Source organism: Solea senegalensis, unplaced genomic scaffold, assembly GCF_019176455.1.
Source record: "Solea senegalensis isolate Sse05_10M unplaced genomic scaffold, IFAPA_SoseM_1 scf7180000013756, whole genome shotgun sequence".
NCBI lineage: Eukaryota > Metazoa > Chordata > Actinopteri > Pleuronectiformes > Soleidae > Solea > Solea senegalensis.
The window spans coordinates 24,445-50,266 of NW_025320886.1; the positions used below are offsets into that span (position 1 = coordinate 24,445).

Below are 25,822 nucleotides of genomic sequence, written 5' to 3' on the forward strand. Positions count from 1 at the left end.
TGTCAATGGGTTTGTCTCCTCTCAATATAACAAAAATCATACCCAAGTAACACAATTTTTCAGTAAATAGTAGTTGTTGGGTGTTTTTAAATTCTATTACTTAAAATCCCCAAATAACACTATCACATATTTAAAATGTTAAAACAAACAAAAGTTTTAAACAGGAACAAGTGTAATAAACAAAAAAGAAATACACATAGTTATTGTTTTTACACATTTCTGTCTTCACAGTCATTTGAAAACAATAACCAATCAGCTGACACAGAGGTTTCAGCCAATCAGAGGCAGTGATGAGGCACAGCAGTGGTGACGCGAGGACATGGGGCGGGGCTAAGTTGCCCGGTAACCGCTCAAACAGTCCGTTGATAGGATGGCGTCGCGGTTACAAAAGGTTTGTATTTTTTGGCTGCCTTTCACACTAACTTGGTATGTGCATATTTATTATTCATGAAACTGCACTGAAATAAGAACTACGGGAGAAAATGTCTCTCTGCTTTGTATGTTTGCGTGTTTCGGGGGAACAGAGTTAAATTGCTGTGTCATGTTAGGCACCTGCTTAATGAGATAGTCAACACGTGCGTGAGCTGAGCGCCACGCCGTGTTAAAATAAAAGAAATAATTAAAGATAACATTTATGCCATAAGTAACAATATTTCTGTCATGAAAATATTTTGTTTATTTGGCTTCAGGCTGTGTTGTATACAAAGGACCACTTTATTAGGTACACAGGAAAATAATTGTTATTAACAAATTATTGTTGCCTTGCTATCATTTTAAACCAGTCTGGTCATTGCCCTCTGACATCTGGCATCATCGTGGTATTTATTTTGTATATTTTCTCTTTTTTAGACCATTCTCTGTAAAGCCTAGACATATAAACACTCACCAACAACCATGCCACATTCAGAGTCACTTAAATCACCTTTCTTCTCTGTTCTAATGGTGCTGCCATGTGATTAACTGATTTAGACATTTTGTGTCAACAAAAGTAACTTAAAACGTGTACCTAATAAAGTGGCCTGTGGGGATATGAATTTACTGTTCTTCAAACTATAGATAGATAGATAGATAGATGCACATCTTAATAACATTTCTTCTTCATTAATACAGGGCATGAAGTCTAAAACGAGCAGCGCGATGGTGGTCACCGCCGTTGCCTTTCAGGACCACATCACTCGGAGCCTGCTGCATTCAAACTTCTCATTATCTGACCCTTTGTGGAGATGCAACAGAAAAGCCCCCAGAAAACAACAATCAGGAGAAAACGTGGAGGAGGAGACGGGTTTCCAGAGGCAGGAGAGGCAAGATGAGCGTGAATACGTGTTCGATCCTGCTCCATCTCCTTTAACATTGGGTAAGGAAAAACTTTGGAAAATGTCTTGCTGTTTTTAGATGTGTTGTTTTATTTTATTATTCATGTGTTGCTCAGCTCAGAAGATGGGTCTGGTGGCTTCCCCGGCAGAGAGGCTGATGGAGGCAGAGTGGACGCGGGTCAAGGCGAGGTCTGTTGAGCAGGGGGAGTCGGCTCAACCCTGTGCAATATGCAGGGAGGAGTTCCGCCTGCAGCCTCAGGTATTCGCCCAACACTGTAGCTGCTGTTTTCAGTGTTCTGTGTCTGTCCTCGGGAAAAGCCTGTTGTGTCCACATGCACACATGAGCATACAAATATACACACACACACACAAAGCCCCCCCACCAGCCTCCACCTGCAGTTCCTGTATGTTCTAATCTGTGTAGACAACTGTACAAATTTACCCATACTGCCTTGGAACTCAAGTGTGACGTGATGATGTAGCAATCAGTGTGTAACTGTGAGGGTCATTCAGCCTTTTACACCTTTCCGATCCCCTTTTAAGATGCCAATCTCCTCAAGAATGTGGGACTAGAATAGGCGGCCTCACAAAGCACAGTTGCCATAGATGCATGTGTAAATATTAGTTTGACTCAGGGAAAAAAGAGAAAAGTTAATTAGAGCCTGCTAACAAGGGAAAGTGACAAGAGGGAATCTTTGGTGATTTGGCATTTTCCTGGAAGCCTTCACATTGTGACAGTGGCACTGTGCTTCTGTCTGGTGTTGCATTCTAGCATTTGTATGACAAAGGAGAGAAAAAATGCTTACAACAGCAGCTTTGAGCCAGTTGTGTGTACTCCTGTCTCCTGCTCATATCGTTTGAATGATGGCCCCAAATTCTCAAGGTAACAGATTTAAAAGGGGTTTAAAAAAAAGAAAATGAGTTCAAATAATTGCAAAATGAATTGTATCACACTTGCAAATTTGAAAGTAGTGATGTTTTCAAAAATTTTCACAGATTTTACAGTGATAAGTGAAGTGTTTCATATTGAATAATTCCATAAAAGCGATCGGTATTGTGTTGTTGTACTTGCCTTAACTCTCGTCACATTTGCACAAGCACACTTTGTATTACCGTAATTATGCAACGGTTTGTGCTACCAGAAAAATTCCAACAGTTTCAGAAAGCTGAGAAGTTGCAAGTCAAAGCTAACGTATTGAAAGTTATTCTGGAAAAATGGGCTAAAGCCCTTAGTCACAGGACATTATCTGGCACTTTTATGGTTAAAATAAGCAAAACAAAAGCCAGACTGACATTTTGAGGGTAAGGTTTTAAAGAATTAAGAACCAATTGGTAAAACAATATTATTGCTGCCCTGAAATAGTTTGGATTGATTGAAATTGTATTTTGAAGGAGATGGGGGGTGTCTAAGATAACATTAATGTACTTAAATTCCTACACAGTATAGTAGTGTAGACTTCACTGTTTGTGGTTTCACTCATGGTAATTCATATATTTAATTTGTTATCATTGCATTAGAATATACTGTATATTTTAAATCCATTACACTAGGAACATTGATGCTTGAGTTGAAGAAATGATCAGATTTATTACCCCCACATCATACAGCTTTACTGCTTCAAAAGAAAAAGAAATGTGTATTCCATCTCTTTGTTGTATGGGTGGCTTTAAACTGTAGCTTAAAATGCTGTGAGAAGAAATTTCTCTCTGGTCTAATGGCTTGTGGAGTTCTTGGAAATTGTACACTGCAGGGGGCCCTTTCACCGGTGATGGAGTGTGTTGGTCAGGCACGAAAAACAATAGGAAATCAATATGCCTCCCCTCTGCCCTCCAGAGATCTGAGTAAACTGGTTTGTGTGCAAAGCCCCAGAGCGGTGGCCGTCTCCTTTCAGACGATAAAAGAAGCCCCACTCCCAGGTAGAGGGAGACTTTAGTCCCACTCCCAGTCGACTCACTGGGGGGTCATCCTGACTCCCTCTATTTCCTTAACAAATAGCACTTAACATCACATACACACTTTCACATATGTGCATAAATACACACCGATGTAAAGTGGCTTAAAGCTTAAAACATACACATTTCTAAGCATTTAAAGATCCAATACACTTCCCGCAACCTCTAACATCTACACTCTTATGTATGTTATCACATAAACTGATGACTGTCGGTGACTGTTGTCTTGTAGGTGTTGCTGTCCTGCTCCCATGTTTTCCACAAAGCGTGTCTGCAGGCCTTTGAGAGGTTCTCGGGGAGGAAGCGGTGTCCCGTGTGCAGACGGGAGCAGTATGAGACACGCGTGATCCATGACGCAGCCCGTCTCTTCAGACACCAGTGTGCCACCAGGTATGAAAATGTAACATCAACATCACTTGTAGGAGAATTTCAGCACCTCATCTGTTTGTTTTTCCTTAAACTGGAGCATCTTCAAGCAGCATTGACTGGCAAAATCATCCTCAAATATAAAAATAGGTCTGTCTTTCTTTCTTTATTTAGTATTGGCTGTCAGTGTTGTAATTTATAGTTAAGTAAAGAAAAATGTATTGAAAAAGATTTATTAGACAATATCTTTATTTATTTACCTGCCAATCTTATCACACTATTCATTTTAAATCCATTAAAACGAACACTGTATCGTCTAATCGTTTTTTTTTTGTGTGATTGTGTTTCATACGTGCGTAGAATTCAAGCATGCTGGCGAGGCCACGTTGCCCGTAAGTGGTACAGACACGTGAGGAAAACAATCTGCCCAAAGGACAAACGGCTGCGACGCAGATTCTTCGAAGCAAAGGTGAGTGAGGACGTCGGGCGCTGAGGTGATCACATCATCACACACGTTCACATGGTGTAATGTACAAGAACACTACTCCAAATTCACAACACCAGCCTCATCACTTTTAGAGGTTTTTAATCCAGAAATATGGCATATTTTTGAATGGCATGCATAAACTGTGATTGACTTAGCAAGCCGTGTTATGTCTTGGAAATGTACTGGTTTATATATGAAGAATAATATTAGGTGTGATGAAGTGGCGATGCGCAATATTGGACTTTTGGCCAATATCCACTATGTCCGTACACTTGAACCAATAACCGATACCAACTGCAGAGATAAATGACATGTCATGTAAATGAAATGACATGTAATGTAATTTAGTCTCCTGTTTAAATCAAGGAGATAGAAGCCTTTTCTGCCTACTGTTTATCAGTATTGCTGATGTCCAATAATACATTTTTAAAGTCTATATTGCCCATATCGTGCCAATAATATCGTGCATCCTAAAATCTGTGCACAATTTTGCTGTTGTAGTGATTTATTTTGTAAACTGGGTTACAATTTACATACAGTTAACATAAAGAAAACACTTGGTTGAGTAAGAGCCGTGATAAAACCCACATTATCAGGGTTGAGACGTGGGTCTTAGGGACTCACTGACCCCACTGCTAACCCACACACACACACACACACACACCTCCACCTGCTCTCACCCTCTTCAAACCCTTTGATGCTTTGTGAATCATACACTGTTTGTCTACTGATGTGGAGAGAGTTTTGTGTGTTAGTCAAACAAGTCTGGTCGTCGCAGGGTCAACACAAAAGCGGCGATATCCCCCTGTGCGTGTTTGGCTCTGGTATTCCTTCATCGATCAGTGTGATGCGTGTGTGTTGCGAGAGAGTGCGTAGCGCCGTATCTTGGCCGAACGGGACGAAGACGGGACATGTGCCGTGAGTGCTTGCTTGGATACCTGACGCAGGTTCTCATTTCAGGCTTTGTTCTCTTGTCCAGTTTCAAAGCTATAAATCACGCAGCCGTTGGACGTGATGGAGGGAATATTTAAAAAGTGTCTGAGTGATGGACTTGAGATCAGCCCAATGGACGGGGGTCATTTGACTGTGGCTCACAGGAAAAGGGAACAATGCCACCTAGTGAACCTCTCCCATCTGAGGCCGTAGATCACCAAAGACTCCACTTCTCTCACCAGATTATCAAGGATGCAGAGCTGCACATGTTCTGAGTCTCCAGTGTGTCTTCAAGAAGAGGCTTTTTTATTTATTTATTTAGTTCAGTGTTGTAATCACGGAGAGTGCACCTGCACTTCAAAGAGGTTGATTAAACAAAAGTGACAAATGTATGAGGACCACACTCGTACATGTTGCAAGGGTCGCAGCGTCCTACGCTTGCTCGTCACTCTCCATCATCTCGCCCTGTAAACCCTGCCCCGACGCGTCACTTAGACAAAGACGCGGCTTTTTACCTCGCCAATTAGCTCTGTTCTAACACATTAGGCCGCGTCCGTGTTCACATGCATTTGGACGGAGTCACAGACACCATCAGCCACTTTACATTGGTGCTGTGTGAATCAGTGGTCGTGGGTGGTCGCGAGATTGTCTCATATCTTTTGTCACACTGAGGATGATCTTCAAGAGCTGCGAGCTGCGCGGCGCGGCGCTGACAGCTCTGACTGGCGTGATTTTCAGGGGGAAGACTTATTTGCTTAGCTGACTGTAATGCAAACAGGCGTGTTAGTGCTGGAAACTGTCTGAGACAGAGAAACCCATTCTTTTAGCTTTTTTCCCTTTGCGATAGCAAAAGGCAATAAAGTATCTTTGTGCCACCTAGCCCCAGGTGTTGCCTGGGAAATCAGGCCAGTTTCAGAAATCTTATCAGCTGATCCTGATGCTATATGCTTTCAATTTTTACTCACGACGAAGGTCCGACCCTGAGTCAACACATTAAGGGAGACACTGTTGGCATCTAGATGGATCACCGTGAGATAATGCCTCTGCGCTCCACCTCTTCTTCCCCTTCTCCGTCCTCCCCTGTTTTCATCCACTGAGCAATGCAAAGTTCACCAGAGGCTGCACTGTTTGCCTTGACTGTGGAAAAGTCAGCCAGGCTCATAAAAACCTTCCATCGCAATAGTTAACAGTTGTTTAATTAGTGATAAAAGCCTTGCTGTAAAGCACTTCTCATGACACTGTGAACAGGGTTAGTGTGTGTGTGTGTGTCAGAGACAGAACATAACAAGGATATTTGAGCATGCAAAAAGTAATAAGTTACATTATCTCCCTATTATTATTATTATTATTATTATTATTATTATTATTATTATTATATATAGAAAGTGTATGACTATAAACATATTTACTTCTCTAATACTGTATACCTGCCTTGCTGATTGACTAAACTCAACACATACACACAGATATGATGTTGAACTTTGAACTTCTTTAGATGTTTTCTCCGTTGAAGCTCTATATAGACGTTTACATTTCTGTTGTCATGTGCAATTATTGATTCAGTTTGACAAACAGTTTCCTGTCACGTATTGGGTTTGTTGTACTGGACCTTTTAAGACACATCTTATATCCTTCAGTTGCCATGGAGATGGCTTAATTGATATGATCTCGCCGGGGTTGTACATTTATTTTATTTTTAAGTATATCATTATTGTTCGACTGCCTTTGAAACTTTGCATGTATAAATAGCCCCTTCACTGACGAGTGAGACTGTTTTTTGATTTAAAGCATATGAAGTGAAGGCATTAGCGTTGCTTAGCAACAGCTGTTGTACATGGGAGGAGACGGACAATTTACGGGATGACAGACACTAGAAGAGAGTCTTTAAAATGGCCAGTGTGAGGATGAAGGACTTGATAGGATGCTTTTTTAAAAAAAAAAAAAATCACATCCCAGAATTATTGCTGTAGAAAGACGGATTCATCAAAACCTCACAATGTTTCAGGATTGTGATTTTATTTTATAGTTAATATTGATTAGATTTTATCTCACAAGTGTTTACATGACTGTTTGCATGTTTCCCAGCACCATGTTTCCACTGAGTCTCCTTGTTAGTGGGATACATGACTGTATTGATCTCGCTGTTTAACAACAACACCCTGTCAGTGTGCCTCAGCCATTACAATACACACACATGCATTCTTCTACAGCAGTCTTAGTGAGGACACTCTGCGATATAATGCATTCTCTGACCCCTAAGTGTGCAACCCTAACCTTTAATCTCACCCTGACATAAACCTAATTCTAAGATCTCACCCTAACACCAAGTCTTAAGCCTGAAAGAGCCCCTTAAAGTTGCGAGGACCAGCAAAATGTCCTCACAAAGATAGGTTTGAGTCAAACTTTGTCCTCACAGCGCGCCACAGACTCGCACAAACACTCACACACAGACACAATTTGCCTTTACTGAAAACACGGCTCTATTGTGTGTCTGAATGAAACATGCCTCCTTTGTGCCAATAAAATGGTTTTTCTAATTAGTTGCAGGAGTTGAATGACAGCTTTGTCCGACACTGTCACACCAACACGGAGGCTTTTCTGAGTGATATCGACCGCTCCCTGTCATCAAGCAGACGAGTGTTCCAGCAGCTGGAGAGAAAGAGTGTCGCCGAGCCACGGGAAAACGACTGGGACAGAATACAGAGGCAGGTCAGAAAATTAGACACTCTCTGCTCATCCGCAAGGCAAATGTGGCCTTGTATAAATATCTAATCCTAGTCTGATTCTCCTTCACCCTGCCTTACCTTTCTTGAACGTGTTAATGCTTGCATGCGGGCAACATCATCACAGCTGCTATATTGAAAGTACACTCTCCCGAGGTGATCATTCACTTTACCAAATGAAAGGCAGTGGGAAGGCTAATAATCCTCCCTGTTTACAAAAAAACAAGAGTCAGCCTGATAATGCACGACAGGCTTTTCATCGCTGCAGAGGAACTGAGAAGACATTAAGATTTGCTGTTGTATAAGGCTCCATTGTTGGCTTTCATAGCAGACAGTACCATTTTCCACCGGGGTGGTGAGGTGTGTGTGTGTGTGTGTGTGCGCAAAGAAGAATTTTTGGTCTGGTGTGAAAAGGTTGAGCACAAGACGAGAGTGGCTCAGCCTTGACATGGGCCATCAAACAGTGAATGTGCTTTCAACACATCCCCTGCACCTTTTTCACGGATGCAAACTCGTTAAGTGGAGCACAGCTCCATATGAAACATTTGGGCACGGTGGGCTTTTAATTCCAGGTAGCTGTGTTTGGGTAATCGTCGGCTGAGCTGTGCGTGTGCTGCTTTGTTTTTATAAGGATCACTGGTAAACATGTTGCGTTGGATCAAACCTGTCAGGCAGCTGCAAACAGATTTAGTCTTTTCAAGTTGAAAGTCCTCTACTTTCGAAGCTTTTATTTATGGTTGCGGGCAAACAAAGGACAAAAGTTATCATCACATACAGGAGGAATTAAATACAGATACACACAAGTCACAAAAACTGAGATATCACCAGCACTTTGAGTATAATAAAATGAATTGACAAATGGTTCTTCTGCGTTAACTCTTGTTGAACTGTAACCAGTGGTAAGTGTTAACATGGTTTATTTTAAGTTCTCGTGGAGGAAAAGGATAAACATCCACCATGGTGTTAATGTGCTGTCGTAAATAGTGAACTTCGGTTCTAAACAGAAAAACTAGGTCAGTCGCTTAAAAGTTTCCACATACTTTTATGTTTCCACCATATTTTCAAGACAAATACTTTAAAAAGGCATTTTAATTCAACCCCTCAGGCTCACTACATGTATAATGCATCATCTTTTTTATCTGCGACAAAAGTAGTGAACACCACATATTGTTTGTTTGAAACAGGTGATCCAGAGAGGTGTGCTGGACTGCCCCATCTGCCTGACGGCACTGTGCAGCCAGGACCTGCCAACAGAAGCCGCTCAGTCCAGCCGTCAGCAGCGAAGACGAACCGTGCTCCTGTCGTGCTCTCACCTCTTTCACCAGCTCTGTTTGGAGGCGTTGGAGTCATTTACAGCAGACAGCAGACCTTCATGTCCCCTCTGCAGATCTGTCTACCACAAAAAACTCATCTGAAGCAGGTACACGTTTAAGATAAACTCATCTATGAATGTGACTGAAAAGATCGAAAGAAGGTTTCAGAGTTTAGGGAAAATGTAATTCACTTTGGTATTGAGTTAAATGTGAAGGTTGTTATTACTCAAAACTCTGAGTTAAAGGTCGTGTATAACATTCGGGAGAGTATATCGGAGACCGATTATATAAAACCCATTAAGATGTTTCTATAAGTTATTTCATTTATAGAGAATCTTTAAAAGAGCACAGCCTCACCTGTAATCATGAAAAGTAAAAAAAAAAGTTAACATTATAACATGAAATAAATTAGTACACACATGTTTTCTGTATGATTCCAATAATTATGCAAATGTTTTCTTAATTTGCGTATTTCATTTTCATTTTATATTGGCGACATATAAAAATCCATTCCACGTGTGCCCGTTGCTGTCTCTCCGTATGTCGCCAATATAATGTTTGCAGACACGTTTATTATATTATTATACGTTATAGTCTGGCTTTTATCTTTGAAAAGGATGTGTGTGACATATTTAGTCTTGCTGATGGGACATAAATCCGCAGTGAAGAGGCATGAGGTGAAGCAGACAGTACCTCGCTGCAGTGAAAGGGGCACAGTGTGAGCTCAACAGGTTCTGCTGTTCTTGGAGGGCGCAGAGCAAATGTAACATTCTTTCTTAGCCAAATATGTACCTTACCTATGTGTGTGTAAAGAATGCTGATGCAATATGAAACTTAACCTGTAGTCAACGTGATGTGCGTGCTGCCAAGTTAGTCGTGAATATGCTACTTTTTCTTTGTAAATCTGACCCTGAATGAGTCAGTGCCTCACCAGCCATGAGCCTCACTGACCCACATCGATAAAATAGCATAACATAAAATACAGTGCATAATAGCAGTAAACCAAAGGAATAATAAGCATGTAATCACATTAAAATAAACATCATTTGGTTTGTAGCTTTAGAATTCGATTTTTATGGCCGCCGTCTTGCTCTGCCATGTTTCTACAGCAGGCGAAGTGAACTAACCAGCCACACAGTGTGGTTTGAGGCGGAAGGTTACCAAACATCCTTTCTGGTATGTAAAGGCCACCATAGTTTCTTAACATGCTTGGGGAAACAGAGGCATGAGTGGAGGTTTGTTACAAATCACAGTGATATCATAAATCTTTTCTTCAGGTAGACAGTACAAATGTAAGATTTGTAGCTGATTGCATTGACTTCCTGTAGTCTTACTATCACCATGTTATTTTTTGTTAGCGGGTTCTAGGGTTAAACTAATCTCATCCAGATAGGGTCTTAGCTTCTGCTCCATACTGACCATGATACCAAAGAGACAAAATCCATTTCCCCAAAAATGTCCCATTCACCACCTCTGATGTCCTGGATGTTATAATGACATGTAAAAACATGTGGACACATTTTCTACTTTTATTCTTTTCTTTTTTTTTTTTAAAAATAAATAAAACATCAACAGTAACAACATAAATTTAACAAAATGAGAAATTTTTATTAAAAAAAAAAAATACATTCACAAGACATTTTACCAAATATTACATGCAGAGACTTGACATACAGACGGAAATAAAAGCTGCATCACATACAGTACAGACCATCTCTCGCGACGTTAAAAACCTCCAGAGAACACAGTTGTACTGTAAAGACGACAGAAAAGCTTGCTTTAATAAAAAAAGAGACCCGGCTCTCAGGTCAGAAGCTACTGGCGAGGAGTATGAATGATTGAGTTGCTTCCCTGTCACGTACTGCAGAGTCCAGTGTTACTCGTCTGTTCATTAGATGGAAGCACAACTATGATGGAAAAATCTACATTTAGCCTCTTTATGTGTAAATACTTCATTCTGATCCAATAATAAAATCTTTTATTTCTCATTAAAATCCTCTTACCAGTGTACATTATCATCCCTTTTACTTCACCGCATGACTTGTGCCTTCTTTCCAATACTCGGTGCCATCCTATCATTAAAAATATCTGAGGACATGAAATAGTGGAGAATATTGTAGAACCTGGACTCTGTTAAATGAATAGATCGTCCGTTAACAAAACAACGTCAGGTCTGATTTGCTCATGTGGGAAGATGGCTTCAGAATTGTAAATCTGTGTTTGAATCCAGTCTTAGTGATAAAGCAACAATCATTGGCAGACAGCTTTGATGTAAAACATTCCCCCTGTCCTGAGAAACTATAGTTTCAAATGCATATATATATATATAAATTAAAATGTCTTTGCTTCCTTTTTTTCTGTCATTATCACATCATATAAATCACCATGAGAACACGCGACGCCCGTAAAACACCATAAAAACAACGTCGTTTAATGGCTCGACCCTATTCTAGCAAGTGCTCCGAGTTTTTATGGGAAAGGAATGAGTCTCAAAATGTAGATTAGAGCTACTCTGACAACATTCATGGCAAACATCACGTACATCATATCAGCTGGCTTTAGACTAGATTCTCGATGGTGTACAGCAGGTCACAGTGGAACTGTCTGTCGAGACATATGCACGTGTGCATATGTAGATAAACAGACGACACACACAGAACAGGAAACAACCTTAACTTTTAAGCCTGTGAGATGCTTGTCATATAAGGCATTTAAGGTGGTTCTGGAGACAAAGAACATCACAGTTAAGAAGATTATATGCAGCAATACGACAACATGTAAGTGGGGCCTGAGTCACCAAGTCTTTCTGCACCTTTTTCACGGCGTATGTGAAGACTGTTACAGGTTTGCATCAGGTGTTTAAAAACAAAATATGTCAAAGAAAATACAGACTGCTTAGTGAGTCAGACCCTCGGTGGACTCACTGAGAGACCACTATTCACATCCATGGAGCCTGAAGGAGGTACAATATTACACCTTATGTACACGTAAATACGACATTTAACAAAAGTGACAGATCTGATCTTTTTTTTTGTTTTTTTGTGGGAGGGATGAGGAAATGGTGACCTTTTCTTATCATGTGCATATAATAACAACCACATTTTTAGGAAACAAAACCAACAGACTCCAAATGCACTGAAGCTTTCTATTCAACGGCACTGAAGTGGAGAACTCCCGTGTAGTGTAGTTTGCCATTTGTAGAGTAGCTCAAGTCAAATCTAGAGCACCTAAAAAAAGTTCTTACCCTACTTCATAAAAACTATAATGACATCATCAATAAATTTAAAGCGCACTTGAGTAAAGCCCGATAAAATAAAAGACTAATGACTGCACAAGTGCTAAAATCTGAGGCCCGTCAGTAACGACGGTGCCGATGCATATCATGTGAACAGGACTGAGAGGGGATTAAAGACTTCTTTTACGTTTCAGCACATTTTCTTGTTTGTTGTTTTTTTTTCACATTTTATAGCTTAAATGGAAAAGAAAGAATTGACACCTTTTATTGCGCCTGTATCAGTCCACACAGTGTCGAGAGACCACAACCTGTAAATGCAACCATGAACATACTGATATTACTACGCTGAATACAGAGCAGCAGCATTGTGAAGGAAAAACAACAACAACCCACTGCCTTTTAGTTTGCTCTAAGACATAAAAAAAAGACAGAAGGTGCATTTTTTTCACCTGCTGTAGCCTCTTACTTCTGTCTAGTGCAGCTTGAGTTTGGAATACCAAGTAGCAATGGTGGGGAGGGGGGTGTAGGGGGGTGGGTTCTCCTGAAGCAAGAGACGGGTGGTTTTTAAAGTCACAGTCGCAGTTGAGGTCAACATCAAGGTCACTGCAGTGATGCCAGTCTATTTCACCCCTCCGTCGCATCCCTGGCTCTGTCCCAGCTTCCATCTGAGACGCAGAGGATGGAATGTCACGAAGCTAAATTGCTCTCTGCCTCCATTTGCAGCATCCGTCAGACACTGCTGGGGTTTATTAAGTTCCTTCCAATCCCTTTCACCTTTCAGCAGTCAGGCAGTACTGTTAAAATCTCCCTTTGGCTATGCTAAGGTGTGTGTGTGCGTGTGTGTGTGTTTATATATTATATATGTGTGTGTGTGTGTGTGTGTGTGTCTGTGTGTATGTTGATGTGTCATCCCTTTCACAGAGTTTTCTGATGCCCGTTGGCCGAAAGCTTCCCAGATTCAGGGTCCGTGGGGCTGTTTGACAGTTGCAATTTATCCAGACCTGGACAGGAGGAGATAAGGGAGAGAAATCTCATTAAAAAGCCTCAGACTTTCTCTTAGACACGAGGTATTGATGTGCCTCCTTCCCCCAGTCCTTCTGTCTGACATTTTCTAACCCTATGCCACCCTGTGTATCAAACACCCAGGTCCTGTCACCAAAAGTCTTTGAGACGAGCTCCATCCTCTGTCACATGTCAGTCCAGCAGAGCAGAGGATCTCGCTGCAATAATGTGTCCATTTTGTTACTCGTGCTTGTGCTTGTCCACATTTTCAGATTCAGAATTAGGAGGAAATGGAGTAGTCATTTCTTAAACTGAATGTTTAATCCCAGGTTCACTGGGTTTTTCACCAGTGGGAACGAGTTCAATTGGCATATACTCCCAGGTCAAGAGACTGCATTTTATCCGCTTTGGCTCTGATCTGTATTAGTGGACACACGAGACCTGGGTAAACATGCTCGTTTCTTCTTCTTCGCCTGCTTTATTTTTATTTCTGGCGCAATATTAATTTACGGAGCAAACCGTACTCAGCATTCTAACATACTAACGTCAATCAAGAGAGACTTAACATTATAATTGAGCTCCCATTGTGGTGGTATTTTTAATTCTTTTTGTATCCAACATGACATCACAATTCACAATATTTTTTATACTACTTCACCTCAGGTTCAGCCGCTAATTTTAATATGAAAGAGGCTTTAAAATATAGACAATACTATATAATCTACGTACATATAATTCCACCACATTGAAGGAAATGTTATTTTAGAATATATATATATAGTGCATTCTGGAAATTAGTGCAAACATTTTGGTTCTTATGGAGGTCAGCATTGCAATGGAAATAATTATTATTAGAAGAAATAGTGCATCATACAATATATGAAATCAAAATTCATGAATAAGAAAATTGGGAAAAAACTGATAAATTTACCCAAAGCCTTCAGTAGCTCTTCTCGTACTGCTGAGGTGAATTTCCTCACCAGACACAGAGTTGTCACCACTGCAAACAGCAGGTTGTACGAAAGGACGATGTAAAAGTTTCCCAGCCAGTTAAATCTCCCAAAGTCTCCCAGAAGATCAAACCTGGTGATTCCTGGAGAGAGGGGGGTGAGAAAGAGAGAGAGAGAGAGAGAGAATATGTGGGTGAGAAACAACATGCCTTGTAAAATGAGTCATTTTTATATGCTACCATGGCAATTACCAGGTCTGTATGACCTTTAATGACTCTTCATAAAAAGTTGCGATAAGAGAGTTATTACCACATAAGTACATATATGTACATAAAAGTACAAGGAAGTGCTGGAAATTTCTGTTTTTGTATGAATACACAAAATTCTTCTAAGCAAAAAGCTGAGGCGGCAACAACCGGTACAATTTAGCAAAGTCAAGTGTGTCTACAGCGCAGCTTCATTACTGTAAATGTGTCTCTACAATGATCCAACTCTTTCAACAAGTAAAAAGCTCAATTTGAAAGATGGCATTACATCCAAATGTTTTCCGGGTTAATCTCACTGTGAAGGGAAAAATAAATATTACAGAATTAATAACCTCTGTCTAACAGCAAGGATTTTTGTTGACACCTTTGTGTTCAAGCCCAGTCCAAATAAACAAAAAAAGAAAACACCACTTTTGAGTCTTTAAGCAGCCTCTGCATACCTGCACGTGATTCGTGTCTAATTTACACAATAATAATAACACAGATGAGACTTAAACAAAAGCTTTTGAACTTGGACAAACAACCACTGTCTCTATGCATTTCCTTCTCTTGGAAAGACTGCCTCCTGTGGAAGTTTGGCGATATATCGTTGTCCTTCCTGGTGCAATACGATCATCGATACACTAGTGCAAATTAAGACGCTCCAAAGCAAACAGTGTGCTCAAATGAATGAGGGAAACTTGGACGGCTTTTACCTGGCAGAAGAAGAGAGAGTTTACAGCTACGTTAAGTGGTGCCCCATTCACGACTTTATGCACTGTGTTCTCTGTGTTGTGAATAAATAATGAAATCCTGCACTTGCGTGATATCATTGGTATAGTGGACCATCATCGTATCATATCTTGAGATACACCCTGTGATTCCCACCCCTAATAATAAGAAGTATTAGTTTTCCCTTCGCTTAGCTCCATGCTGCTTCACCAGTTAGCAAACATCGGTCACAGCAGATCACATGGTGTCTGGAAAAACATCAGCACTCTATTGTTTTCCTGCTTATCCATATTGACCTGCCAATCCACATGTCTCTGCAGAAGGATGAGCTAACAGTGTTAATGTGAAGTAGCAGGGCAACAAAGCTGTTTTTGCTCTTTTATTTTTTACTTTACTGAAGGTATCAATGTCTATATGAGGTGACACTTTGACACCATTCTATTAAGTCATCTGTATGGAGAAATGATATCAGGACGTGTCAGACTAAAGAAGCCCTGATCTCCGAAGATTCTACGTCTGCTGTAACATCTTCACAGCCTCTGTCGTCAATTAGATTGGCCAATCGATTCAGTGTCTTGAGAGATGTATTTACAGCCACAGTAAGCAGTTTGCAAGCATTGAGGACCTTTAACAAAATTGCCTGTGAAGAGACAGCGAGAGAGAGAGATGACGGAGACCCCAGTCGATGCAGCTTCCCACTGTGGTCGGGCTAAATTCATTTCTAATGCCAAAGGTTTGGATCGTGGTCTGGTAATTTGAGAAAATCTAATTGGGGATAAAGACATCCGTGGCATTTGTGAATGTCAGTGGTACAGTGGTGGATTATTTCAGATTATATGGCACAAGAAGATTCTTCTTTCGGAATGTCATTTTAGGAAGAAAAAAAAAAGTATCCTTGACCTGTTGTCAAAAAAACATATAATGATAAATGTCTAGTTTCATTGTTCATCACTTACTCTCGGCTCGCTACTGTGTCTGTTATAATGAAGCCAATGGAACCAAAACAACACTTTGATTATATAAAATACTACAGAATAGATTGTTTCATCATACAACACATACTACCAATAAATACAATTTTAAAAGTAAATGATGGTGTCACTGCTTGTCTTACAGAAACAAGATAATTCTCTACTCAAATACCATTTAGTTTAATATTTGTGTTATAATTATAGGTCATAATGTTTAACATGACACAGCCTTTCCACTGCAAGACTCGAAAAACCACAACATATTTGTGAGAAGTGGTTCTGATGCTTAACTGTTTGTCACTACATTGTTGAAACAGACAGATTTCAGCTTACTGTTGTCGTAGTCTACTGTACAGTCAGCACATGTTTCCAACAGTAACACGCACACCTCACATTATCCCACAAAACCCTCTCTTGTCTCTTAACATCTCACTTCATCACACTCTGCTCTCCATGTCTTCTTTTTCTGCTGGGAGGCTTTCTTTTTTTTTTCCTCCTCAACTCTGCCTCATGCATTTATTCTTTTTCATCTATTCAGTGTCACAAAGCAGAACCTGTAGATATTTTGTAAAAGCTTCCATTGAGTCACTGTATGCTTGCTCTGTCCCATTCTCCTACTCTGATGGTCTGACTCTCCCTCTCTCTCTCTCTCACACACATGCACACACACAGTGAGTAGTGCTATTTGAACAGCTGTGCTCTGCACTCTGCATGTTTATTAGTGCCATTGTGATGGTGCTATTCCTGTCAATTTTACCCCTTCTCCCTGCGCTCCTTTAACGTCACTATGGGAAACTATGCTAGAATTCAGCTTGCTAACCTTAATGGTCTGGTGACCATGTTGGTGCTGAATACGGCCTGTGGGGGAGGAGCATTTACTCTTTCTGGTTGTTTGTGGCTCAGTTCAATCTGCATATTTCTTGTGAGACTCATGTAAAACTTGTTGGGCAACAAAAGAAATAAATATTTCGTATTTATTTTAGTGATGAGAACATTAGCCCTAACTTTGATTAGGGCTAATGTCTCTGAAGGTCGCTAAAGGTCTCTGACCTTTTACTCACAAATGGTGCTGTTTTCGAGCAATATGTGTGAACGAGAAGTTGTTGTTTTATGTTGACTGGATGATGACATTTACGTCCATCACATGGAAAGTATGAACAAGGCCTAAGGTCCCACCGTATGTTCCACCTTCTATGTTCATTAAGAGTTGTGTGGACATGTTCACTTTACACCCACAAGCTCACTTTTCTAGTCAATATGTACAGTCTTCACGGTCCAAAATTCTGGGTGGCACACGGGTGATTGTGTAGAGGTCAGTAGATGACAGCACTTACTCCACAAGGTCTACAGCAGATCTCAGCATACTGGTGGACACAAAGGCCATTTACTCATCGTTTTGAGTGACTTGTTTATCACTGATCTTTAGGTGTTGAGAGCCGGACTTGATACATTCTACTAAGTTATGTGTAGCCATGCTGACTGTAGCTTCATATTAGACAGTAGACAGATTGTGTATTTTGCAAATCCTCTGACCCGTCAGGAAGACTTTGAAAAAGACATTTCCAAAAATGCCAAAGTATTACCATTTAGTCTGTGAATTAGGAAATTAGCATGCCTTCTAATACAGAGAGACACACACACACACTGCTATACTCACCGAGAGTTCTGGACATCACTGGCAGTGCTGAACTCAGGACCAGAATTGACACACAGCAACCGATGATCTTAAAACCAGAGCAGATAATCAAACTTAAATTCTCTCAAGAACATTACGTACAGTTTTTAAAGAAGAAAACGGTGAGAAATGGAAGGAAAAAGTCCCAATTACACCAACAGATTAAACCGTGACATGCCCACACATGCACACACACACCACTCGATGTTAAATTAGTTCCACCTATTGTACAATTACCTCTGAAGTTGCTCATTACCAGGTTCTCTCCATTGTCCTTTTAAGTCCTTTCACTGGAGCGTCATGGCTAGTTAACAAGCCTCACCACTCCCAAACTCATTACCAAGTGAATAGTTGCCACTGTGGGCCTAACAGAGACACCCCCCCTCCACACACACACACACACACACACACACACACACACACACACACACACACACACACCCTCACAGACCAAAAGTCCACTCTGCCTCTCATGTACAACAAAGAAAGAGCTTGCACTTAACCAGTATTTGCGCAACCCACAAACAAATATTGGACAGGTCAACTAAAGCCATTGAGGAGCCTGGAGGAAAACATTAGTGAGCAGTAGGAGTCCAGAGCAAAGAGGAAGGCAGAGGAGAGGAAAGAGATGAAACACAGGGGGTCCCCAAACACATCAGCACCTTTAAGAACAATCTCACCACCCTTTCTCCCACTTCACCGCCTCCCCCCAGTCCTTCCATCCCATCTTTACCGTTGTCATGGTTGTGTCATCCTTCCTGGGAGTGAGTCCCTTAAAGACACGCAGGCTATAGAAGCCGACAACAGAAGACACCATCAAGTAGCTGTTTGGCAAATCAATCAAGGAGCAATAACACCTTTCTGCGGGGAGCAAAGCTTCATTGAGTTGTCGTTTTAAGTATCCCAAGTCTGCACCTTTTCACCTATGATAAAAGGTGATGAAACAGCCAAATATGTCTTCCGGAAGGTGTCCGGCTGAAGTATGTCCTGGATAAACAAAGCTGGCTGGACAATGTTGCTCTTGGCCATGGAGCATGCTGCTTCGGCCACAGACAAAGGGGGGGGTTGTCAATGAAAGGATACATCATGAGGATGATTTCCAGTGCCGCCTGAGCTACACCAAATGTGGACAGAGAGGTGTTCCCAATGCCTCGGTCCTATGAAGATGGAGACAGAGACCAAAAACTAGGTTATTCAATGTCATCTTACATCAATACATCACACATAGAAAGAGGAGCAGAGAAAACGACAGCACTGCAGGCATTTTCACACACGCACACACACAATCCAACACACTCACAACACACACAATAACAGAAATCCTGCAAAGTGCATGGAGAATTTCCCCACTCAGGAGAGACAGAATCAAATTGGCTAAGTAATGAATGGAACAAGATCAAAGAGGCTCTTTTCAAATCACTGTCGATCATACAATATGTGAACAGGTGTTCAAACAAAAACGGCACATTGCTTACGGTAAGATGAGTGTACAGGCTGAATGCACGCCAAAAACATAAAAACAACAAAACAAATACTTAAGCAAACACACTAGAGTTGACCCCCCCCCCCATCTGCCACTGTCATGCACACGCACACACCTACACCTTTTAAACTGGAGCAAGTTGAACACATACCAAGCTTCTGTGTTGTCAGTGAAGTTATTTGCTTTTGTTGGTCCTGACCTCACTGCTCTCTACTTATAGTAATTTTGCAATATCCCTGCAAACACTATATATTTAGAGCATGTTTATGATATTTAATTTCCTCTCAGCCGCCTTGAGTGTCCTTTTCTAAATTTGTTTTGTGAAAGAGCCTGAAGAAAAAAGGAAAGCCTGGCAGGTTGTTTCATGCCTCTTTATGCAACTGTCATCTGTGGGATCTTACTGCAGTGCTCTCGCTCTCCCTCTCTCTCTCTTACACTGGGAATTAGCAGATAACATCTGATGTCATTTATTAATGGAGGGCGGGCGGACGAGCATGTGTTAGGATTGTGTGCATACGTGTGTTTTTTTGCATGCGCTTGCTTGCATATGCATGTAAGCTCGCACTCAGGACAGCTCGCTAGCTTTCACAGTACGTCTCCTTTCAACTTGTTCCGTCTTTTCTTTCCAGTAGCAGGAACGGTGATGGAGTGTGTGTTTTTGTGTGTCAAAAAGAGACGAGGGGGGGCTGGTGTATTAGTCTGTACTGCCTGCCACAGCTCCGTCAGCAGACACATTGCATTTTTTTTGCGCGTAAGATTAACACCGTGCAGTACATACACATCGGCAAGGCTGTCAGCACCTCTCTCTCTCTCTCTCTCTCTCTCTCTCTCTCTCTCTCCCCCCGTGGGTCCTGAAAGTAATGTTGACTTTATCTAATTTACTTATTTTAAAACTATAGTAAGCAACCTTTAAAAATTAAAAACCATTATCACTGTAGATCTCTGTGTAGCTTGTGTCACCCGGCGACAGGGGCAGAGGCAAAAGCAACGTTGCACTAGTAAACTACAACTAGCTGCTGCTAGCATTCATAATTAAGCGTTCATTAAAACTTTCAGAGGTGAATTTGCAGCAGTTTGACTGGGATAAACCCTGTGCTGCTGCTGTATACACACAAACACTCCTTCAGTCAGGCCTGATAGTATTGCTTGGTAAAGCTTATTTTGAGATGAAGGCAGCAGAAAACAAATAATGTAAAACTTTTTAACAAAAAAAAAAATCACAAAATGTTACACACTGCATCTCCCTCCCAGTCCTTATCCACTCGCCGACTAGATAATTCCCTCCAAGCCAATATATCCAACAAGAAAGAGAAAAAAGACTAATAAAAACACATAGTGTAGTAAATTTAATATATAGGAGGTGCTATTAACTTTAGGTACATCCTTTGGGATGTACTTGTATGAGTGCAACCACTTAACTTGTGCATTTGATCCAAACTGAAGTCTTGCTGTGAGACTTTCCAGTGTGATTTATGCTTGTAAATTGACTTTGGCTGTGAAGAGACGGCCATCATTTGAAACATACCTGTCCAAGGTGCTGTTAAATTTAAATCTGACCGTTTATCAAGTACAGAAGTATATTATCCTCTTGAGAGTGGAATTAATTAAAAAAAAATCTATTTTATGACTTGAATTATTTGTGGCTCGATTTGTACATGTTTTCTTCATGTGAACCATATTTTCATTGAGCCACTGATTTCTATATTTTCCACTACACTGTGGTTATTAATAAAAAATAAAGCACTGTGCTTACTATTGTCTTACCCAAAGTGATTTCTTATAATTAATAGCACTTAATCTCAGGAACAACATTTCCAGAATCATTTTTTGGCACTGCATACACTCTCACTGGAGGATCATAATGTCTATTGTTCCTTATTTTAAAATGAGTTTCCCTAATTAGTTTGATTATTGGAAAGTGGGAACAAAGCATAATCATCAGACAGAGGTCGCAGTTTAGGTGCTTATGAGAGCGAAAGTCTGCAGGTGCTTTTATGTAAGTTTGAGTGGGTTAAGAGAAGGGCAACTTTAGTGAGGTGAAAATTGCAGTCCAGTTGCAGCTAATTGTCCATTTTACAAAATACAGTGTCAAGTGTGTTGGCTGCCAAATAGGAAGGCCTGCAGTAACAGTTTTATTAGTCGCTCTTAGTGCTTGTTCATCAAGCTGTAAAACACCGTGTCCTTTGACAGAAGCAGTTCCCAATTCCTCTCCTCCACCTCCCTCTTGTTGTTACATCTTTGTGTTCTCTTCTGCATCCACCTGTTTTGTCTGTCTGTTGTTCTTCCCTCCCGGCCCCTCGTCATCCTCCATCTTCTGCTCTGTAAAGTTGAGCGGGACGCTACTCAGTAAGCTACAGCAGGATGCGTATTTAGAAGGGCAGACAAACACTGACAGGGCGCTTCTATTGTGCTCTCCCCCGACAACAATCAGCACATCAGGGCCTCATTTGACTTTCCCACAGACTGAGCCTCTTTGCTCCGACAAATGTCATCCAGACCTCAAACCAGCCGCTCTCACCACCTCTTTTTTTTTTTATCACTTTCTCTTGCCTGTCCTCATCTCCTTCCAGATAGTGTGCAGCTAACTTCAAGGGAATTTCTGTGCAAGAGGGTTGAAGTTTGAGAGCAGGAGAGCAGGATTAACAGGTGGATGCACGGAGACGATATCAGTATCGATTGTTATTGAAGAAGAGCCACCCTCCCTTCCCTTGTGAGTGCTGTTAGATCAGAGGTGTGGCTTCCATTCAGCTCAACAAACGCATAAACCATTTAGTGGGGCCGCGCTGTCAGGGAGGACAGCTTCAAGATGCATGACAAGTGTAATTTGGGGGATTTTCTGCGGCGCGTCATGCCAAAGAAAACATCTCAGCTCAATAAAATAATTGGAATGTTGAGGGCAGCTCTGTCAGTTGCCCGCAAGACGTGAAATGAAATGAGGGAGAAATAGGATACATTATGTTGCCCCCTCTCAGACAAGAATGCAACCACAAACACACACGCAAGCTCAAGCACATGTACACACACGTGCACGCGTGCGACTCTGTCACTGCAGATGAGAAGAGATAGAGAGAGCTTAAAACACATTGCATGTTAGGCAGAGATGTGAATCTCTGGGAGCTGCTGCACACTCAGTTAGTCTGCTGCACACTAAGAGCTCTTCACCTGGCCTTGTCTGCATTTGCAGGAGGGAGGAAAATCGGCTTATTCACCCACTGTGGACTGAATCTGCGCCACTGCTGTGAAATGACTTTCAATGAGCTTCCAAAACAAAACCAGAGCCACAAGGTTGGAGCCTGATTAACATCTGGTTAGGCCTTTTCTTCTAGCATGCACCTGAGCATATCCGGAATTTGACTCATGTCGCCGCTAGGAATATGGCAGGTCTGATAGGCATGTGTGCATGTGTGTGTGGTGTGCAGGTCAAAATTGTTATTTATTTAGACATTAGGCTTACTGTGGATCCTTTGGGCATGGCAGTCTCATCCACTAAAAGGTAGAGGATGTTCAGTACCACCATAAGAACTGAGATTGTCTGCAGACAGAGAGGAAGACAAAGATTTGTTTACACATTGTATAATTAATTATAAAAAGTCTGATCAATCAAAAATGTATCCAGCATTATGATATAACTGATGTAGAACATTACTGATCCTTACATGTGTTGCATAATAATCACCTCGTGATTGCTAACTGTTCTAACATTAAGCCTCTCAAAACCTGAACAATGTGAGGGCTGTTTGATGCACGTGTCATGTGTCTCACATGTTCTTTCTGCCATATCTAACAATATTAGTCGGCATAAACAGTCTTCCCACACTATAATCTATTGAAAATCACAGTTGTTGCAGGTGGCTATTCAGAATCATCTCAAACAGCTATTAAACAAAAGTGGTCTTCCCCACCCACACTGTGGGAAAACTGTAAAAAGATGGGGTTTGAGGTGTTGTGCTAGTCCTGATGGCCAGCAGCCAGGCTGTGTACGCCATGAGTCAACAGTTGGGGCTTAATGATAGGTCAGTCTCGGCACTCACCGTTCCTGCGAGCAGGATTAGCATCACTATGGGATACAGCAAGTTCTTCTCCCAACCTGATGCTTTCTTTCTTCTCTCTGAAAGGAAATGAGCGAGAACAAGTGTGAGGTTATTTGTCTTAGGAAATACGCAGAGTACCAAATCTTTGAAAGCTCAATTCAATGATGAGCTAAACTCTTCCATTACAAACCACTTTCCACCACCTGTTCATTAATATGCTCATCAAAGACGACTACTGAAACCTCAAACCCTTTGGCTTTTTTACAGGGGTTGTACAGCTTGGTTTAGTAAAACATAGGGTGTAAGGGTGTGTGTACATATACCTCACATGATCTCACCTCTCATCGCATCCTCCCTTCCCCCTCTAGGTAATATATATTTCATAATCTTCAAAAAAGGTGCTGTTCCTCTTTAATTAGCCACACTCATCATTACCTTAATTAGTGCAAACAATAATAAATCCCAGATGAAAAGCAATGCAGCTAAATTAATTTTGTGATTTATATTTTGGTGAGAGTGTGTGTGAGAGCATGCATGTGCACGTATGCATGCGTGTTCATGTGGTGGGCAACTAATGTGTCTTGTAGTTCCAAGCCAGATGAAACATTTCAAATATCTATATCTACGTCTTCCATCTCTCTCTTATTTCCTTAGCTCATCAGTCATATGTGAAGACACAGATGACAGCATTTAGACCACATGCACCGTGTCTTGTGTTATGGACATCCACAGGCCACTTACAATGTGCATCTGACATCTGACTGCCCTTTAGTCCTTACCATATTGACTTTCCTTCTCTATTTCCAACCTTGTTAGTCCTCCTTATTCTCAAAGTGCACCCACCCTGCCTGCCCAAGAAGTTTGCCAAGTGCACTTTATATGCACCATCCTTCTAAATTAATGACAACACTAAAAGGCTTGCTACAATATAAAGTTTGCATCTTGTCCAATATCCTAAGTGCCTTTGTGCTTCCCCCCGTCCCCACCCTGCTCACCAAAAGGCTCAAGCCTCATTTATAATATCCTAAAATGGATGGAAAATTATCAGACAGTCCTGGTCAAAGTCCAAATTAAAAAATTAAGGCAGACGGAGAGAAAGCGGCTGCTTGTCAGCAATATGTAAAAAGCTAACTTCATCTACAGTGGGGTCCAAAAGTCTGGGAATGGTCTTTTGGACCACAGTGTATTTTCTGAAGTTATGAACTGCATTAAAAATACAAACAAATACTGTACTTACCCAATTTATTTCTTTGATTTCTAATATTGTCTAATTCTTTGTTGAGCTGGTGAGCAACACTTCCTCTGGTGTAAGTGTGCGTGAGTGATCCTGAAGAAAAAGAAAACACAAAAAAGAAGACATATAGTTTACAATACCATTCTGTGAGGAACTGTAAAAAAAAAAAAAGTAATAATTTTTTTCCTGACTAAATGGCAGAGACAATTAATCAATCTTTTTTTCAGCTTTAAAGCCATTTTTTTGTAATGCTTTTGCCGTTTCATGTCAGACCACTTACGGAACCCTTAATTCAAATAGAGAACAGATCAGAAAAGAAAAGATGACACCCTAATTAAAAGGATGTTAACTTCTCACTGCATTCACGTTACCTCAGCACATGGTATTTGACTTAACTTTATTAAGCAATCCCATCAAAACAAGTAATCCTGCTCAGAACATAACAATGTGATCTCAAACAAGTAAAAATAATCTCTTGTGTCAGGAGCTGTCTAGCACATGCCACAACTGGTTGAGTGGGCTAGAGAAGACAGCAAGGGATTCTCCAGGAAAACCACAAGGCCAGCTCATTTAAGTCTAATTTATCTATTTTACTCTGTTTTCCTTCCAGCTTGACGCACTAGTGTAAAGGCCCCGCAGAGCCAAAGTGGAAGAATATCCATTTGCATCCCCTGGGGTGACTGGCAGATCAAGACCAATTAGTTCAGTGTTACACTGTTACTAGCGTGCAATAAAAATACCATCTTTCATCTTTGTTACAAGAGTGAAGGACCAATCACTTTGATCAAACCCGTTTTTTTCCCTCTGTCATTATGACACACCCTGTCTGGATGAGTCTAAGTAGGTAAAAGAGGTGAAATCGACGGTGAGAGAGAGAGAGAGGGAGAGAGTTAACAGTCTTGTCTGTGCCCTCGCAGATACCTGTCCCGGGATCTAAGCAGGGGAAAGTTTGAACCCTCCGAGCAAATGCAGTCACAACACAACAGGAAATGTCATGGACAGTTCAACAGCTCTTTTTCTCCAGAGTTGAACCTGAACACTCTGCCCGAGGGAAGCCAAAAACTGCTCAGCCGCAAGTGAACTAATCTATCACCTATGTGCATAACATATCCAAACACGGTCGTACCTGTCACCCCACGCAGATAAAGCAGTGATCAAATGAGAACAAGATTCCTA

General features: G+C 41.1%; 2 protein-coding genes across 5 annotated transcripts in view; one reads left to right on the forward strand and one right to left on the reverse strand.

Moving 5' to 3' along the window:
• Positions 1–247: 247 nt before the first annotated feature.
• rnf32 (ring finger protein 32) lies at positions 248–25,517 on the forward strand. 4 transcript variants are annotated; one of them, XM_044015675.1, is made up of 8 exons: positions 248–391; positions 1,111–1,354; positions 1,430–1,572; positions 3,499–3,656; positions 3,993–4,101; positions 7,594–7,761; positions 8,960–9,195; positions 25,257–25,517. In XM_044015675.1, exons 1-7 carry the CDS (start codon positions 371–373, stop codon positions 9,188–9,190), a joined length of 1,074 nt encoding a protein of 357 aa, XP_043871610.1. In that variant the 5' UTR covers positions 248–370; the 3' UTR covers positions 9,191–9,195; positions 25,257–25,517. The 4 variants fall into 4 exon arrangements, with proteins under 4 accessions (XP_043871610.1, XP_043871609.1, XP_043871611.1 ...); XM_044015674.1 differs by lacking the exon at positions 25,257–25,517 and having other exon boundaries at positions 8,960–9,497; XM_044015676.1 differs by lacking the exon at positions 25,257–25,517 and having other exon boundaries at positions 8,969–9,497.
• Positions 10,672–25,822, reverse strand: part of lmbr1 (limb development membrane protein 1) — a 33,478-nt gene continuing 18,327 nt past the window's right edge. Inside the window, exons 10-17 of the mRNA XM_044015672.1 lie at positions 24,650–24,739; positions 23,413–23,489; positions 22,836–22,913; positions 18,982–19,055; positions 18,632–18,722; positions 17,881–17,947; positions 14,257–14,418; positions 10,672–13,324 (exon numbers count right to left, since the gene is read on the reverse strand). Of these exons, the coding sequence (XP_043871607.1) occupies positions 13,239–13,324; positions 14,257–14,418; positions 17,881–17,947; positions 18,632–18,722; positions 18,982–19,055; positions 22,836–22,913; positions 23,413–23,489; positions 24,650–24,739 (725 nt within the window). The 3' untranslated portion in view covers positions 10,672–13,238. The remainder of the gene's footprint in view (positions 13,325–14,256; positions 14,419–17,880; positions 17,948–18,631; positions 18,723–18,981; positions 19,056–22,835; positions 22,914–23,412; positions 23,490–24,649; positions 24,740–25,822) is intronic.